General features: G+C 37.9%; 2 protein-coding genes across 3 annotated transcripts; both read right to left on the bottom strand.

The window, feature by feature from the left end:
• Nucleotides 1–8: 8 nt before the first annotated feature.
• LOC133845153 (fumarylacetoacetase) lies at nucleotides 9–2,350 on the bottom strand. The gene is made up of 5 exons (XM_062279521.1): nucleotides 2,106–2,350; nucleotides 1,711–1,797; nucleotides 1,510–1,640; nucleotides 849–1,450; nucleotides 9–790 (listed from the first exon to the last, which is right to left on the bottom strand). The coding sequence occupies exons 1-5, from the start codon at nucleotides 2,130–2,132 to the stop codon at nucleotides 444–446; spliced, it is 1,194 nt and encodes a 397-aa protein (XP_062135505.1). The 5' UTR covers nucleotides 2,133–2,350; the 3' UTR covers nucleotides 9–443.
• A 914-nt stretch (nucleotides 2,351–3,264) lies between these two features.
• LOC133845149 (glutamate decarboxylase) lies at nucleotides 3,265–16,805 on the bottom strand. 2 transcript variants are annotated; one of them, XM_062279518.1, is made up of 8 exons: nucleotides 16,616–16,805; nucleotides 16,320–16,370; nucleotides 15,449–15,517; nucleotides 11,665–11,901; nucleotides 8,341–8,909; nucleotides 8,201–8,268; nucleotides 5,703–5,781; nucleotides 3,265–4,499 (listed from the first exon to the last, which is right to left on the bottom strand). In XM_062279518.1, the coding sequence occupies exons 3-8, from the start codon at nucleotides 15,507–15,509 to the stop codon at nucleotides 3,981–3,983; spliced, it is 1,533 nt and encodes a 510-aa protein (XP_062135502.1). In that variant the 5' UTR covers nucleotides 15,510–15,517; nucleotides 16,320–16,370; nucleotides 16,616–16,805; the 3' UTR covers nucleotides 3,265–3,980. The 2 variants fall into 2 exon arrangements, with proteins under 2 accessions (XP_062135502.1, XP_062135501.1); XM_062279517.1 differs by lacking the exon at nucleotides 16,320–16,370.
• Between the last annotated feature and the right edge of the window lie 1,112 nt (nucleotides 16,806–17,917).

Raw genomic sequence — 17,917 nt, 5'->3', positions numbered from 1 at the left:
ATTATCTCTTTGTTTTTCTTTTCTTTTTTTTTGTGTATATAAAAAAATGATTTGTTTGCTGCGCGACGCTTTGCAAATTGCCGTGGGACGCCGCCTTCGCCGTCGCTCGCCGAGTACTAACTAACTGACTCTGACTGAGACCGTGACTGAGACTGAAGCTGAGGCGCCAGCAGCATCGTCGACGGCGACTGCGCTGAGTGTGGTTGCTTGTAGAAGCATGCGCATATTTACGAAGCAGCGTGTAATAGCGCAAACAACAATTGGCGCTCTCGGAGAGTGAACAGCGTCAAAGTGAGCGAGAGAGCGGCACAAAGTGAGAGAGCGAGTTAAAGAGCGAACTTGCGGGTGAGCGTAAGTCACTTGTTGATTGCAATTCAGGACAGAGAGTGCAGGTACAGTTAGGAGAGCGATTATTTATTTGTTTTTGTGTTTTTGACAAATCACTATTGATCCACTGGGTGAGCGGGCAGCACTTGGCCAGCACAGGTGCCGAAGCCAATGCGCAGTCCGTTCTTCTCGCAGTGACCACGAATGATGACTTCATCGTAGTCCTGCAGGAATTTACGTGTTTTGCCGTTCTGAAGCTCAACGGTCTTTGTACCGCGCCAGCAAAGCTCAAGAAGTGAACCATACGAATCTGGAGTCTCGCCACTAATAGTGCCCGAAGCCATCAAGTCACCGGGACGCAGATTGCAGCCTGTGATCGTGTGGTGAGCAATCTGCTGCAATGGAGTCCAGTACAAGTGCTTAAAGTTGGACTTGCTGATCAGCGTCTCGTTGTCATCAGCAGCTGAAGATGATGAGGATCAAAATGAGATAAATAAGAGACACAATTTCAATACACTTACGTTTCAGCGACACTTCGAGACTAATGTCAAAGTTGAAGGGCAAAGTCTGACGCAGATATGGCAGCACTTCCGGTTCCTGTGGAAAGTTGTCCAGCAAGAAAGGTTTCAACGCCGCCGTTGTCACCACCCAGGGTGAGATGGTTGTGCCCAGATTCTTGGCTGTGAATGGACCCAACGGCACATACTCCCACTTCTGTATATCGCGAGCACTCCAGTCGTTCATCAGCGAGAAGCCAAAGACATTCTTCCAGGCATCGTCTACCTTGATGGGCTCACCCAACTTGTTGCCTGGTCCACCAATAAAGAAGGCCATCTCCAGTTCAAAGTCCAGCAGCTTGCAAGCACCAAACACCGGCTTCTCGGCGCCCTCGGGCAACGTTTGCCCCAGTGGACGACGTATGGGAGTGCCGGAGACAACCACAGAGCTGGCGCGTCCATGGTAACCCACTGGCAGGTGGCGCCAGTTGGGCATCAGTGCGTTGTCTGCACCACGGAACATGATGCCCACATTGGTTGCATGATGAATGGATGAGTAAAAGTCGGTGTAGTCACCAATCTCAGCTGGAAGGTGCAGCAAAATCTCCGATTGAGGAATCAAGCAACTGTTAGAAAATCAATTAATGAAAGAAATATTTAAATGGGAGAGTATATTGCCACTTACACAATTCTCAAGTCATTCACATCTACAACAGAGCCTTTGGTGAGGAGTTCTTGGGTTCGTGTCCTGACTGCATCCCAAGCTTCGTGGCCCAAGCTCATCAGCAAGTTCAAGTTGTGCGATTGCAGTGCAGCCTGCAAAACGTGACAATACAATAAGCAAGCAGTGTCGCAAGCAGTTCAGCATGCAGTGGATTCAACTTACCTGATGTTCGGGTGCATAGTACTGCGCCACTTCATTCAAATCCAACACATAGTCGCCAATGGCAACGCACAGACGATGTTTGTCGGGCTAAAACGGCGTACGATAAAAAGAAATTATACGATATTCAAGTGCCTGCACAGGTGCCGCTTTTATGCATATGAAATTTGACGTTTGTTTTTGTAAACAAACTAGTTTGCCTTATGATTAATGCAAATTAGATACACTAAAGCGGTTTTAGAGAATTCTAGAGTATTGTTCTATTTCAAAAACATGTCAAACTCGCTGAAAATCACATGGCAAATTAAAATAAATGTGGAAAAACTTTGAAAAACAACTCAGCTTTTGGAGATATTGCGGCGGTTCTAATGAAATTATTAGATCATTCTTTTACTCACCTTTGATTTTTTTTGAGAAGACAGCATATGGCAGGTTTTCCAAGGGAAAATCGCTACCCTCTGGGATTGGCACAAAGCTAACTGACATTTTATCCAAGTTCACACGGTTTTCGGTTGAGTTAGTAAAGAATTTACAACTTCTAGGCAGTTGTACACAGATTAAACTGATTAGAATAACAACAGCTACGGGAAATGTGCGTAACGCCAGAGCTACGATGACGATGACGACTGAGCGTAAGCTCGATCACGATCGTATTTATATAGCACCCAGCTTTATTATCTTGCGTTCTCTTTTGTCGTCTCAGCAGGTTTTAATCGCTCTCTTAAGAAAACAAGCCCCCCCAAAATAATGAAGAGAAACTTCTATCTTGCTCTTTGATTACTTTGATTTATTATTTACTCATTATGTATATATTTGTTTAGATGCTGGAATAATTGTTTTATTCGAATTGTAATTCTCAAATACATTATACATCAATTTATACATACATAAAATGCAAATAATGTGATTTTAAAAGTTAAATTTAAATACATATTTCTGATATACACATAGTTGTTATTTTGATTCGATTGAACTTAGTCAACAGCACATTAAAATACAAGAAATGTATATAATATCTATGTAATATTGAATTATTTATACTTTCAAAGGATATTTATGTGTACAGCGCGTGTGTTAATTTGTTATGTTAATTTTTGTGTGTATTTTGTGATAACAATTCGATCATTAATTCTTTCATTCGATGTCCAACACGCGGCTGCTGTTCTTAAACAAGTGAACAGAGTTGAACCAAAAATCAATCGTAATAATATTCCAACATTTTGATTGAGTTACGTTTTGTTTAATTGCATTTAATTGACACCGAATATATGTATATAGGTTTATATATGTATATAAGTATATCAGACATTTATCATGTTCAACACAAATTTGTAACTAAATTGCAACTAATTTCATTCATTAATACGTATTCGTGTATATAGCACAGTTCGATACTTGGACTAGTTGTGGCCCAGGATCGATCCTTGGGTCCTTCATCAACTCAATTACAACAAACAGAGAGAGTCAATGAGCTTTTGCATTCTTCTTCAAATTTTCTAACAATTATTGTTCTGGATTGCGATTATACGTGTAGAGAGTTTAACAAGCACAGGTCTCTTTTGATATAAAGGTACATTTATTGCCGGAAGCATAAACTTTGCCATTGATCAACTTCGATATATACTTTGCAACAGATTTTACTATGGAATTTGAAATAATTGAAAACAATTGTCAACACTTTAGCAGCCTCAAAACATGCATTTGCATTCCAAAATTAATTTGGGTTCGTTTTTCCTTCTTCTGGTGGTGAACGTGGGTGGTTTTTGTAGTTGTGTTGTCTTGATTTATAAATATACATATAGATATTTATATGGGGGGTTTTTTCACTATATATAATATTTGATTTGTTTATAATGTGCAACAGTCGTAATAAACATTTGTTTTCTTTGAATGTGAAACGTAAAATCAACTTGGCATTGTTCTTTAATCATTTTGCAACACTTTGATTATAAGTATGTGAGTACATAGTTAATAAGTAGTTTTCCAACACTGGCCTGATGCTTACAAATGACTTAACTGAAGAACGGAATCAAACGTAACATTTAAATAGTTAACATTTCATTTTATAATTTAATTTTTTTTCGTATTTCTTATTTCGTTTTTCATTTCAAACAAATTTACAGCAACATTGAACTTTTGATAAGTTGGAAGTTATTTTGCGTTCTTATGATATGCTTTTTACCTTAAAGATACTTCTTGGTTGTATGAACTACGCAATAGTTGTAGCTACATTGATCTCTGGATTTTTGGAAAACTAATGCTTGAGAACCAACTTACAAATCATCGCCCAGCCGATGAATCTCATCGAGCATAAAGTCCACATCCTCCTCGGTGACGGCAGCCGACGAGATGATCGAACGGAAGAAGTTGGGTCTGCGATCATCGGGCTGATAGCCCACCATGAGTGTACCCTTCTGCATCATGCGTCCCTTGATGATGGGACAGATCTTGCCCAGCTCCACTTCCTTCTTGCTGTCATGGGGAACGCCACGCAAACGCTTGGGTACATACCAGAACGAAACGTTGACGCACTCGGGCTCCAAGATCAAGTGGAAGCGATCGGATTGCTCGCGAATGCGCTTCAGCTGATATTGCACCAGTTCCATCAAGCGATCCTGCTGCTTCTCAAAGCCCTCGGTGCCCTTGGCACGCCATTGCAGCCAGAGCTTGAAGATGTCGTTGTGGCGACCACATTGGATGACCTTATCGCCAGTATCGTAGCTGATATCGTACTGCTTATCGGTCATGAACAGATACTCGGCCGACATCTGGTTGCAGCTGATGAGCAGACCCTGTGGCGGAAATAAAAGTATTGAAGTTTTGGGGTTTCAGTGCTCATAAGTCAAGTTGAAATTTTAATTAAAATTCCGCCTGCCAAAAGGCGCAACTGTGACCGATGGCAACATATTGCACAGCATACTAATACTCCCCAACAAAATAGAAATATAAAAAGAGACCAATTCGAAGGGTGTTTCTATTGCAAGGTTTTGTGCTCATTCATTGTGCCATCGAGCTGCGACAACCCCTCGGAGCAGTCGACAAACCTGACTCTGCTAGACTGCCTGTCTACCATTTGTTTGGCATGAAAAATAACAAGGAATTGTTCGAAATACAATTGGAATTCTTTGGATAAACAACAAACATTGTGATATGCACAAGAATGTTGGGAACGCTGCATTGCAAAAAAATAGGAATGAAAATTCAAGTGTACTCAACTTGAAAAAACCCTTTAAAGTAGGTAATATATTAACAACATTTAAATTTATAAAAAAAAAAATATACTTTCCTTAAATATAAATTTATGTCTTGTGCAGAAGAAAAACTGGTATACTTAAGTGTTATAAATATACCAAAAATTATATTTCATTTAAAAACTATTTTAAAAGAATATCTCCTAAGATTGTTTCCTTTTGTAGAATCTTCTGTTGGTGTTAATTAGAATAATAAAATGTACGATTGAATAGAAAGTTTTATAGCTTTAAGTCTTTATAGTCTCTAAAATAGAGATGATTTTGGTGGTGGACGGACGGACAGACGGACTTGTTGGTATTGAGTCAACTGATATACATACATAAGTCAGAATAAGACCTGAACTGCCTTTATCTGTGTTACATGAATTGAAACTTAGTTGACTGAAAACCTTTATAGAAGGTATTGACAGGTTTCTTCTTATTATACAAATATGAAACCCCTATTGCTAACCTTGTTTTATTTTAATTTAATTAGAATAATAAAATTTAAGATTGATTACAAAGTTTCATAGCTTTAAGTCTTATAGTCTCTGAGAGCGAGATGTTTTTATCGGTGGACGGACGGACAGACGGATTTGTTGGTAAAAAAGTTATAATAAGTTCTGAACTGTGTATAAATGTTGCATGAATCGAAACTTAGTTGATTGAAAGTCTTTGTAGAAGGTATTAAAAGGCTTGCTCTTATTTTTAAATATTAAACTACTATTCAAATCATATTTCTAAATAAAGAGTTTTGCTACTCACATCCTCCTTGAAGTGAATCGTCGAGCACTGGAGCAGCGCTCCCATGAGCTTGTGTGGATTCCAGGTGATCGAATCGGCGCTGCAAAGAGTCAAATCAGAACGAGCCACAAATATTATTAAATGACATTCAATTACAAATTACAAACAATTAACACTAAGCTACCCCCTGTGCCTTCGCCTCGTCCTGCCTCACACCCCTCGTTGGAGGCACGAACAGTGAACGAGTGAGGCAAGTGCCATAAATTGTGGCAATTTCAGGCCGCAGCACTTTAATTGAATTCAAAGCGAGCGCAACCCCGAAGGCAGCCCTGAGGGATGACAGACGTTGCTGTCGCTAAACATCCCTGGGGGAGCTATTTACAGTTATCTACAGCTGAGAGTGTGTGTAAGTGTGTGTGTTTGTATGGGTGTCTATAAACATGATGCTTATGGAGTGCCTGTAAGTATGCTTCAGTTTGAGTGGCGGCATGTGGCGCTTGTGTGTTTGCCATTTAAGTTTGTGGCAAACTTGGCATTGTTTTAGGATTTTCTTCGAACTCAGGCGAATTAAGTGCAGCTCCTAGACTTGTCGCCATTAATCAACATTCGGCTAAGACCGCAAATGATTAATTTATAAAGCGCTGAATGCCGAGCCTCGTCAATTTGCATGCCACAGCACTCAAATTGAATGAATAGCAAGTGTTGCCCACTTGATGGATGGAGTCCTCATCAATTTGAAACTGCTTATGTGCCATTCCCTTGACCGCAAGCTGTCAATACAAAGGAGACGACAGCTGCAACAGCGACATTTGCCTAAGCTCTGCAAGGATTTGGGGTTACAGAGGCGGCAGCTAAAGTGCACTTACAGACTCCCTTCTTCCTTCTCACGTTTTAACTTTAAAATTAAAAATTCCTTGCAGTGCAACATCTCGAGCAAAAGCAACTTCGAATGCCCTCCAGCTATTGTTTGGCGTAATTGTTGTGTAAGTAATGCTCACCATTCCTTTTTTTGTTGCAGGGTGGCAGATGGAAAGTCAGAGAGTCGGAGAGTCGGAGAAGGGTAGCAAAAGGGAGTGCGGGTTGAAAATCCACTTTGTTCATTTGTTTGTCTTTTACGTAAACGAAAATGCACTCGGCTTTGGGCCTTGTAATCCCTATAAGCTCTGAACACCTGATGGAGGCACTAAATGACAAATTGAGATTTTTCCCATATGTCGTTGAGGGTTCAGAGAGTGAGAGAGAAAGAGAGAGTGTGAGCGAGAGCAGTGCATTCTGTTCAGCGTCATGCGGGCCATTTGGGAGCATTTAGATTTGAATTTGCACAACAAGAGATTTCAATTTTTTGTTTTGACTGCCGCATATGAGGGCAAAACTGGCTAAAAAGGGCCAAACAACATGATGAATGAGCTGAGCTGAGCTGCAGAGTGAGACATAACAACACAAATAACTTAAAGATTCACTTGATAATATTGATTGTCTGGCTTAAGTTGTATTTGAATAGAATTTAAGTATCAAAATGATTGAAATGTATTGAAATTTGCACTTTAACTTGACTTTATAGTCAGGAAACACAATTTTAAATAAAATAAATAAAAAAATGCTTTTGATTACTTTTACAATAAATATATTATTCTAATTTTAAATATTTTTCGTTAATTTTATATATTAATTTAATAAAAAATTGTTTTTTTTTAATGATATCTTTTATCAACAAACCATTAAACCAACAAATTTTATACTTTCTTTAAAATTCATTCTAGTCAAATACATTCGAAATTTACTTTACGAAATGAATTCATTCATTTGTCTGAGCAAGCTCTTTAAGTATATTTTTGGAGTAAACACATTTCTCAACAAAATTGGGAAAATTGATACCCAAAATGAAAAAGAATATGCTTCTAACACTAAAAGGTGCCTTTCTGTTCATTCAAAAACATTTTAGCGAATAATATAATATAATTAAAACAATAGAACATTTTGGACTTGCTTTTGTGATTAGGATTTGACGAGAGTCAGAATCATAAAGATACACTCAAATCTAAGTTATGTGAAGAAAATAGTCTCATTCATTAAATCGCATTTAATTTGGTACGTCTATTCCTTTCATTATAGAAAGTTTTATTAATGATAACATAAATAATACACAAAAACTTCAATGAAATGCTAACTACATTGTTTACCACATAAATTATGTATCATAAGTTGTAAATGATTGTGTCACTGTAAAGAGAAATAAGGCACATAAAATATATCTCATACTCGAGATTTCATACTCGATATGTATCTCATACTTTATATATATCCCATACTAAATATATATATCATACTCGATATATCTTCTACGCGATATATATTTTCTGTGCTTCATTTCCCATTACGATACAATCATTAAAAACATGTGACACATAATTTATACGATAAAGAACTTATTTATACTTGAACTTTTTCTTTTAAATTTAATAATATATTTTAATGTTGCCCCTTAAAAATATAAAAGTAGATAATAAAATTGAACTTACCGTTCTACGCCAGTCAATCTGGGATGACGATGTTTTCGCGACATGAGCAAGCCACCGCCCCAAGCAGCCTGCAAAGAAAGGAATCGGGAATAATTGATTAGAACATTTAATAAGTGACTCCCTCTCAGGTGATTACTCACATCGATGTGCATCCAGCAGTTGTACTTCTGGCAAATGTCAGCAATCGTGTTGATGTCATCAAAGGCTCCCAGGACAGTTGTTCCTGCGGTGGCATTGACGAAGAAGGGAATGTCGCCCTTGGCCTTGCGCTCCAGAATAAGACGCTCCAGCTCGGAGGTGATCATTTTGCCATGCTCATCGGATGGCACCACGATGCAGTGATCGGTGCCGAGACCGCAGACAGCGGCGCAAGATTTAATCGAATAATGACACTGATCCGATGTGAACATGACCAAAGTGCCGGGCAGACCCACGGAACCGTGTTCCTTGTAGTTGGGGAACATCTTGTGGCGAGCGGCCAAGAAGGCATAGAGATTGGAGATGGAGCCACCAGGAGCGAGGATCGAGTCACCTCCTGACCAGCCGATAATCTCACGCATCTTGGTCAGCACCACGTTCTCCATAAGGATAAAGACCGGAGCGATCTCGTATGTGAACATGTTCGTATTCGCAGTGGCTGTCAACCATTCGCCAGCCATGGAGACCAGATCCAATCCGCACGACAGCTGATTGAAGAAGTGCGGATGACCTGAGTGAGTGAGAAATGAGAGAAAATTCGTGAGTTTAATGTAGCTGAAAATGCCTGTCGCTTTTCCATTTTCGCCATGGCTGTCTTGACTGTCAACCGGAGTCCTTTAAGCTGACAGCAGATGTGCCTGGCAGCTGCGTTCTCTTGTTTTTTGTTTTATATTAAAAATATTTCGTAGCTGAAACAAAAGCAACAGTCGTTGGCCCCCTTTTTTTTCATATGCTTCGCTGGCGTTCAATACAAGGCCGGAAGTACATACGTTCAAGGGCAGACATTGTTTTATTTTTACACTTTTTTTTGGGGGTCAGCAAAATCAATAGACTGAAGTCCATGTAAGCAGCGAAATCTTCTTGTTTCGAGTGTGTCTTAAATTGCTCATTTATTGCAGCTAATTGCGACTTGCTGGGCATTGAAAATCCCACGAAAAATCACAAAATGCTTTCAGTGCAAACAACAACAGAAGCAGCAGGAAGCTGTCGAAGTTCCCCCTTCGCTAAATGCTCTGGCGAACCCTTCATTGTTGCTTCTGGGGGCGTCTGTCAGTTCACATCTTGAGTGCCATAAGTCGTGTGATTAAAATCCCATTGCCCACAAGGCTAAATCCACCCATACACATAGAATGTATCAGCGTCGGCATTCAAACATTTCAATTTGCCCATGTGGCTGCAGCTGCCACAAGCCACAGCAGCAGAAGACGACGCACCCTCGACCTAGACACACGACTCAGTGGAGTCCTGGCCAGACTACGACGGCCTTAGAGCGTCAGGCAGTCAGTCATTCACTCGCATCAAAGGATCAGGAATGCAGCGAGTCAGAAAATAACAACGGATTTTGATTAAAGCTCCCCTTTTTATATAGAGTCGTCGACTCGTCGGCAGACAGCAAAAGCCTGCCTTTGGCCTCATGGCCTGGCCTCTCTCTGCCTTGGCATATCATGTTTCCCTCGTGCAGGGTGCGCATTATGTGAGATTATGGATCATAAATGGGATTTATATCATGCCAGTTTACGCAAAAATGTTGCGTCTGCTACTAAAAAGGAAATTCCATTGCCGAAAACTTTCAATATCCTTTTGAGTACATCAATTTGTGCACGTTGTGCGCTGGATTTTCGATTGCAAATTAGCTAGTTGACGAGTCTTCAATGAGACAGAGTTGAATTTGTACTTATAGAGGCGAAATTTCATATTTAACTTGGATATTAAATGTTAATATAGAGAATATATACTTAAGTTCATTATTTTCTGTTTTAAGAATAATTTCTGTGACTTTGATATATATTTTAATGAAAAATGTATATTACTCTTTAAAAAAAATCTCGTCAGCTTAAATTTTACTTTGAAAGATATTGATAAAAACATTCAATATTAAACACCAGAGTAAAAAAGTTAAGAATATTTTTATTTTCTTGGATAGTATTAAACTATATATTTGGAAACTTGAAAGATGAATAAATATATTTAGCTTGAATTCTATTTAAGAAGATTTTGAGAATGCTAACCCACAAAATGTGTAATTACTTGTTTGCTATACTATAATTATAAGAGGAAACAAGTAAGAAAGTTACAATCGAGTGTGCTCGGCTCGATACCGATAAAATACTAAAATATATACTATATATTCTATATATACCAAAGGCTATATTTGGTATATTGATACAATACTACATTCAAAATATACCATGAAGTGCATTTTTCATTTCTCTATCAAGACATTAAATTCTGTTATGAATTCAATTAATCTCAAACAATTATATAAATGTATTCTTTAAAATAATGTTTCTAAGAAATATTCTGTTTAAATGTTTCGCGAATATACGATACTGTTATTGCCTTCTTCTTCATTTTTACTTCTTTCTCCCATTTACTTCACTCCTCAACCACAATATTGATTTAATGCTATTCTTCGAATGTTCCAAACATAATAAAATCTTGGTTTACTCAGCCAATCATTGATTACATCACAATCTCAGACTTGTTTTAATTCAATTTTTAGCTACCGAAATTTCAGAAGGCAAAAGAATAATTTCCGACGTTCCCAGAGCAAAGTAAAAATGAGGGGGGCGGAAAAGGGAAGTGACGGAAGCTCAGGCAGTTTCCTAGACAAGGCCACAACTTCCGGGGGTGCTTATTATCGATACTCCAAACACAATTGCGGTCACGTGCGCTCGCTCCTGTCCTCTGACGATGTCCTGACGATGTCCTGACCACCCCTGGCATTAATTTTCAATGAAATCAGGCGCATATTCAGCGCCAATAAAGAAAACAACCAACAAAAAGTGAAACGTGCGAATGACTTTTGGCTGCTAAAGCTGCTGCCAACGAGAACCCTTTTCTTTTTTTTTTTTGGCTGTGGCTGATTTATGATTGATGGCAAATGAGATTTACAGAATTAGACGGATAAGTGGAGTGGAGTGGAGTGTGTGTTTTTGAAAGGTGTAAACAAGAAGTCGACTGGGGACGAGCACAGCTCAATGGGCCATAAAATGGCATTGTCTGTTGTCTCGCAGTCTCTTCTCTGTTGCCTGTGATGTCCTTGCAGCTAATGTGCTTATCTACAAGACTGCACACTTTGTGTCCTTAATGCGACCGCAAGTTATTTGGGCACGCGCCCTGCAAAAGTGTTCTATAATTTCTGTCAGTCAAACATATGCTATGCAAATTTATGCAGAGACAAATTTGATTAACACCAACTGGCTGTGTAAACATTTGATAAGCCACCCCTGGGAAAGTCTTTCACCTTTCATTCACCCACTTACCCGTCTTCACTTGATACTTCAGCGTTGTGGCACAATCCTCGATCAGCTGCTGCAGCGGCAACGCTCGGTCAGGTACATCCAAGTCGAGCAATCGCTTCATGTCCTCAGGATGATGGAAGTCGAGCACCTTCTCATTGCGATCGTTTGTTGCCTTCACAAAGTCCAACAACACATCGATAACTTTCAGCAGGAACTCACGTGTCTCGGGTCCTGCACTCACTGTCGTTGGCATCAGATCTGCGATAAGAAGAAGGCACACACACAAAAAATGATTCATAAAATAAAAAATAATATTCATGTACTATCTTCTTCGCTTATCGTTGAGCATGAACGAAAAAAAATTAAAGAGCGTGCGCTGCTGCTGACAGCGTAAATGACTTTTGGGCCTTATCTGGCCGCAAGTCCTTAACGTGATATATGATTATTATTGTTATGATGATTTGTGGCACAGCTTTGCCATTGAAATTGAAACCCGACGCTCGAGCCATAAAAAACAGATTTCAATTCTCGACCCTCACAGTGAATCCTGAGAGTTTCAGTGGAATGAGTGTGCTTAAGAGTAGGTAAGTGATGCAAATGGTACTGACGAGTTTTACACGAAATTTAAGAGTAGTAAAGTAGTAAAGAGTAAAAAAAAGAATGAATATTTATATAAAATACTTATAATTGGAGAATATTTCTTTACTGAAATATATAAATAGAAAAAAATAGCAAGTTCTATAATACATCAAAAATAAAATAGTTCATGACGCAACCTAATGATTATAAAATAATCAAAAAAAAAAATTATATTAAAGGAAAAGGACATAAGAAATACAATATAAAAGATTTATAGCTGATGAAGTTATTTCCAAAACCCATCAATTAATATATTAAAATACTGATATTAAGAAATCAATAAAGTTATTTCGAAAGACTACCAATTTATATATTAAAATACTGAATTTAAGGTTACAATAAAAATTATATCTGTTGAAATTATTTCCTAAAATCAAAATACTCAAATTAAGCTCAAAAATATGCATTTCACTTTCAATTATTTTGAAAGTTTCTCTTTCTCTTTAGATTTTCCTCTTTGTCATTCTTTTGCATTTTAATTTTTTCTATATTCTTTTTAATATCTTGACTGTTCCAATTTTTAACGAAATGTTCTATAACTGATATTCATTCCTATAAACGTACTCATTCCTTGTAACACATACTTTAATGTATTTTCAAAATGAATGCAAATTGTTATAATTACTTATACATTTAGTCGAGATTGTAAGTGCCGATGTAGCATATGATCAACTGCTATATCAATTGGAAAGTCTTGAATCCAAAGTAAGGATATATTTTGTCTACATTTTAAATAAAACCTCAAAGAATGAATCTTTAGTAAGGGTATAAATCTGCCCGTCTTATGCATAAAAAAGTACACCACATACTTTTAAAAGGATTCTTAAAATTTACAGCTCAGTCCTGTGCTGAGCTGCCTGGACATTACGAGGTTTTTATGGCTTATAGCCATATGCCGTGGCAAGCTGTGGCTTTGCTTTATGTGGGGTTGTGCCCCATGCTGTGTGGCAAGGTTGTTTCACAAAGGGTGTGGCTTGTCCATCGCTGCTGCTGTGGTTGCAGCTATTAATTGCCTGGCTTTATGATGAAATTAATGTAGGCCAGCGCCAAGATTGTTTCTTCTTTCAATTGGAAACTTAACGTTGCGCATGATTGTCATTAAAAGGGCATCAAGTGAAGCCTGGCGAATTTTCAATTCAATTCAAATACGAGGTAACTTTCTACCCCAAAAGATACCAGCAGCCGTGGCAGACAAATTGTAGCAATTTCGAAATTCCTCAAGTTTACAGCAAAGTTAAATAAAATTTAATGTGCTGAGCGTGGAGTTGTGCGCTTAATGTCAAGAACAGCCGTGTCCAGGGCAAGACAGGACCTCAACCCTGATCCTGATCCATGTAACTGTTGCTGTCTCTTTCATGCGTGCACGCGGTAAGAATGCGTAATATCCTGTGACTAAACGGTTTATGTTTGTTGTGCTTTCAATTTCGTGCACGCGTCTGGCAGCACCTTATGCTTAGTCCTTAGTCCTCTGCTTTCTCTCTTTCTCTCAGTGGTGGTTGCCTTTGACTTTTGCCCATTCGCCACATCCGTCTCCCTGTCTGTTTGTCTGTCTATCAGTGTGTGTGTGTGTGTTTGTGTGTGCGACTGTTTGTCTGTTTGTTTGCTGGCCCAAAAAATCTGTTACAAGGCATTCGCCAGTTTCACGCACCAACGAAGCCAAACGGTGCAGCAATTTATCAAGGTCTCCTGCAGAACTCCTGCTGCAACTGGCAGCGAATGTCCTAGACAGCCTCTCGACTATCGAATTGCTCTCCTATGTGTTTGCTCTCTCTCTCTCTCTCTCTCTTTTTCTGTGTCCTTGCGGCTGTCCTTCGCAGCGTTTTGTTTGCCAGTGTCAGTTTAACACTCTCATTTATTATTGACTTTGCAAATAAATAACAGAAGCAGAGCCTGTTTGGAGTACTCGCATGTGAAGGAATTGTTTGAGCACACAATTGCTTAAGCTAGTAATAACTTATCATCATGATAAGCACACCACAGCTTAGTCTTTAATGATTAGTAATGATTGACGATTAAATGACTAAACATATATTTAATGGATAATATGGGAAACAATACTCAAATCACATATAATACGACGTAAATGATTTTAGCTTAGGATAATTTATCTTTAAATAAAAGTTAACTTTATGTTGTTAAAAATTAATAATGCAAATAAGATCAACTTGTGTGTTTGTTTTAATTTATTAAATCTTCGTTTAATATTGACTCGTCTAAAACAACTTGTTCGTTTTACGTCGATAAAACAAAAGGAATAAAACTTAAAGTCAAAAGAAAAGAGTAAAACACTTTTAGTGTTATTTTTCCATAAAATATTGTACAGATTTCAAACTACTGAAATTAAATACTTTCTTGAAGTCTGTTTAATTTAAATATGCTATTATTATTAGTTATTTATATTTCCTACACATTGTTAGTATAATGTATATCACCATTATTATGTCTAGCAAAAGTTAACTTAATTTTCTCAATTTAAAAACAAATTATTTATTTCAAATAAATTATTTTCAATATCTGATTTATTTTTCAATGCATTCTTTACAATTGGAAATGAGGTTCGGAAAAATTTCTATTCTAATAAGTTGAATCGAAAGAGGTCTTATCATTTTGATTTGGTTGAAAAGATTATTGAAAATATAGTTATATTTAAGGATGTAATTCTAACTCAATGTGTTTGAAATTATTTAGTTTCTTTATCTTTAGTTTCTTAATCATTGAGCTTCTATATAAATTCTAAGAAATCATCCCTTCACTAGATATTTTGTCATTTTGAAATCCATAATTAAAAACCAAACTTAGTTATTAATTCTATTTGTGTTAAAGATTCCTAGAAATGTATATTCGAAAATTCAACAATGTTTCTGAAAATATCTTATGATAGAATTGTTTAACCAAATGTGTGTCAAATTATGTCGTTTCTATAGCGTGCTATAAGTTATTGAGATGTTGACCATTAAACTTGTATACCATACATAATCTAAGAAATCATTCCTACACGAGATAATATATAATATGTTATCATTTCCAAATCCAAGATTGAAAATTATACTGATATTTTTATAATATTTGTGTTAAAGATTCATTGATTTAATTTATTTAATGGTTTAAAAATATATCTGAAAATATTTTATAATAGAATTGATTAGGTTCGAATAGTTGTACTCACCAAATGCCGTTAGTTTACCCGTCCTGTCGGAGAGTTTATACCCGTTCGGATTAAGCGACATTTTCTCCTCTGCAATAACAAGAAAAATAAATCGTGGGAAATCATAAACATTAACTCGAATTAATTGAGAAAGTTGCCTGCAAAAAGTGGGCAATGAATCAAATGTGCAAATATTATGCAATTGCAATTGAAATTGCAATGACAATATGCAGATGGCAATTACAAGCAAAGTGTTACACAATCTACAACTGAAAAATGGAAAATGGATACCTACACGAACAATTACATAATCGAAAGCAAGGCCAAGGGGAAATATTCGGGATGGAGGGAAAAGAGCGGGAAAATGCAACGATTGAGTAAATAAACAGAAGCAAGAAGAGAGGAATACATAACTGTTCAGCCTGAACACAAGGACAACTGAAGGGCAAAATTGGTGTGTGAGTGTGGGTGTGTAGGTGTGTGGGTGTTGCAAGCTTCCTTCCTGCCTTCATGGCACATAGACTATGCTTATATAGAGAAATACAGATTTCATATACTCAAATGAGGCTGAGACTGTATAGAATATGGAGTGTGTATAGAGTGTGTGTTGTGTGTTGTGTGCTGTGTATATAAAGCTGGACGCCATCTGCATTTGCGCAGTGAGTGTTAAGCTAATTTCCAGAGTCTACAGGATGTATATAACTATGAAGGATGGCAAGGATATGAGGAGTGGAAGGAAGACAGCGCGACATCTGCTGGCGTAATGCGAAAAACCTTAAACCTGACTGAGCTGAACTCAACTTATATAACAGACAACGAGAATTATGCAGAGATACGCACTGATAATGGAGTATGTGTGTGTGTGTGTGTGTGAGGATGTAGGATATCTTACCGATTATCCTGCGGATATCGTCGATGTATTGCTTTAGATAATTCACTTTGGCTGCGTATACGTAATAACGTGTGCGAATGCGAAAAATGTGCGATAATAATCAACAAGAAGAGAGAACAACAAACAAACTAAATGACGAAGATTGTTGGCGAGCGAGAGCGTGCGAAATGATTTTTAGTTAATTTAGCTACTCAGTTGGTTAGTTAAGATTTTGTTAGTAACTAGAATGCAATTGATGTGCGAGAGCTGACTGAACTGGAAGAAGGTGACAGCAAACTAGCAAACTACAAACTTACAAAACTTTGTTTGTACACACGCGTCGTGAATTGTAAATTGTCAATTGTAAATTGTAACTTGAACTGTAACTGAACCGAACGGGACGGAACCACTTGACTAACTGTGACTAGCTTGTCGGATTTGTGGTGACTCTTAGCTGTTTGCTGTTGGCTGGCAAAAAGCAGCTTCACTCGCTGACGATCTGCGGAGCTCTGAGCAGCAGCATCCGCTTGGGTTGCCTACGATGCCTATGCCACGCACAACACACACAGCAAAAAGTCCACCTACACACACACTTTACACACAAACACACACATTACTATATGTGCTCTGTTTGTGTTGCATAACCTTCAACAACAGCAATGGCATTTCGTTGTCCTTATGTATGGGCACGTCTCTCGTATATATGCAGATATATTTCGATGTAGTTGTTGCTGTGATTTTGGGCGCCAAACGATGACGTCATCGCTGCCATTTCTGGCAACCATCTTGGCTAAGTTGTACATGGCGAAGGCGGAGCTACAATAAATGGGGCGTCAGCATATCCACTAGATACACATTTCAAAATTTCTCTCAAATGCGCAGGCTTCATTCAAAGGGGGAGCATGGGAAAGTGGGGAGCAACGGTTCGTCAACAAAAAGTGTTGAATGTTTTTCCAAAAAATTTAAATGGCATGCCTTAATTGTTGTTGTTGCTGTTATTGTTGTTGTAGCGATTCCTCTTTTTACTGTCAAGCACTTTGTCTGCTTTTGCCATGTGATGTGGCAGAATGAAAAGCTAATTAACAAACTAATTTTGCAACTGTTTTTGACATTTACAATGCCCAAAGTTTTTTATTGCCCCATCATCATCACTAGAGAGAGAGAGGAAAACGCAATTTGCGATGCGAAAAACCTTGAAGTAACATAACAGTAAAGTAAATAATAGACCAGCATGTGCTATATATAGAAATACTATATATCCTGCTTACATATGTGTATGTGTATGCCAAAGGCTACAGCGCAATTTATGGATTTTCCGAGGCACTCACAAATTTAGGTCAAATCAAAGCACCGAAAAAAATAACAAAGTAGAGAGAAACACCTACATACACACACAAAGCGTAGAGATGTGTTTTGCAAAATGGCTGCCCGGACAGCACACACACACACACTCCCACACACATACGCAGTTCAATTGCGTTATTCGCAATTGAATGATTTCCATAGCATAGTTTTCAGCGTTACTCGAGTCTTATGTAACATTGATAGCTGCCAGTCGGAACTGTGCAAAAAAAGGGCAGAAAAGTAGAAAAGAAAAAATAGGTGCAGCTGGCACAACT

This window comes from Drosophila sulfurigaster, chromosome 3, assembly GCF_023558435.1.
Source record: "Drosophila sulfurigaster albostrigata strain 15112-1811.04 chromosome 3, ASM2355843v2, whole genome shotgun sequence".
Classification (NCBI taxonomy): Eukaryota; Metazoa; Arthropoda; class Insecta; order Diptera; family Drosophilidae; genus Drosophila; species Drosophila sulfurigaster.
The sequence above is the reverse complement of the archived record's forward strand: the minus strand, read 5'-3'. Positions and strand labels throughout refer to the sequence as shown.

What these genes read in the sequence shown, in the direction of transcription:
- LOC133845149 (XM_062279518.1), bottom strand. Translation starts at nt 15,509, where the DNA reads ATGTCGCTTAATCCGAACGGGTATAAACTCTCCGACAGGACGGGTAAA. An exon ending in ACTGCTGGATGCACATCGAT is followed by an intron (nt 8,269 to 8,340) that starts GTGAGTAATCAC and finishes CTTTCTTTGCAG; the next exon opens with GCTGCTTGGGGCGGTGGCTT. An exon ending in CGATTCACTTCAAGGAGGAT is followed by an intron (nt 4,500 to 5,702) that starts GTGAGTAGCAAA and finishes TTTCCGCCACAG; the next exon opens with GGTCTGCTCATCAGCTGCAA.
- LOC133845153 (XM_062279521.1), bottom strand. Translation starts at nt 2,132, where the DNA reads ATGCTGTCTTCTCAAAAAAAATCAAAG. An exon ending in CTTCTCAAAAAAAATCAAAG is followed by an intron (nt 1,798 to 2,105) that starts GTGAGTAAAAGA and finishes ACGCCGTTTTAG; the next exon opens with CCCGACAAACATCGTCTGTG. An exon ending in ACTATGCACCCGAACATCAG is followed by an intron (nt 1,641 to 1,710) that starts GTAAGTTGAATC and finishes CACGTTTTGCAG; the next exon opens with GCTGCACTGCAATCGCACAA.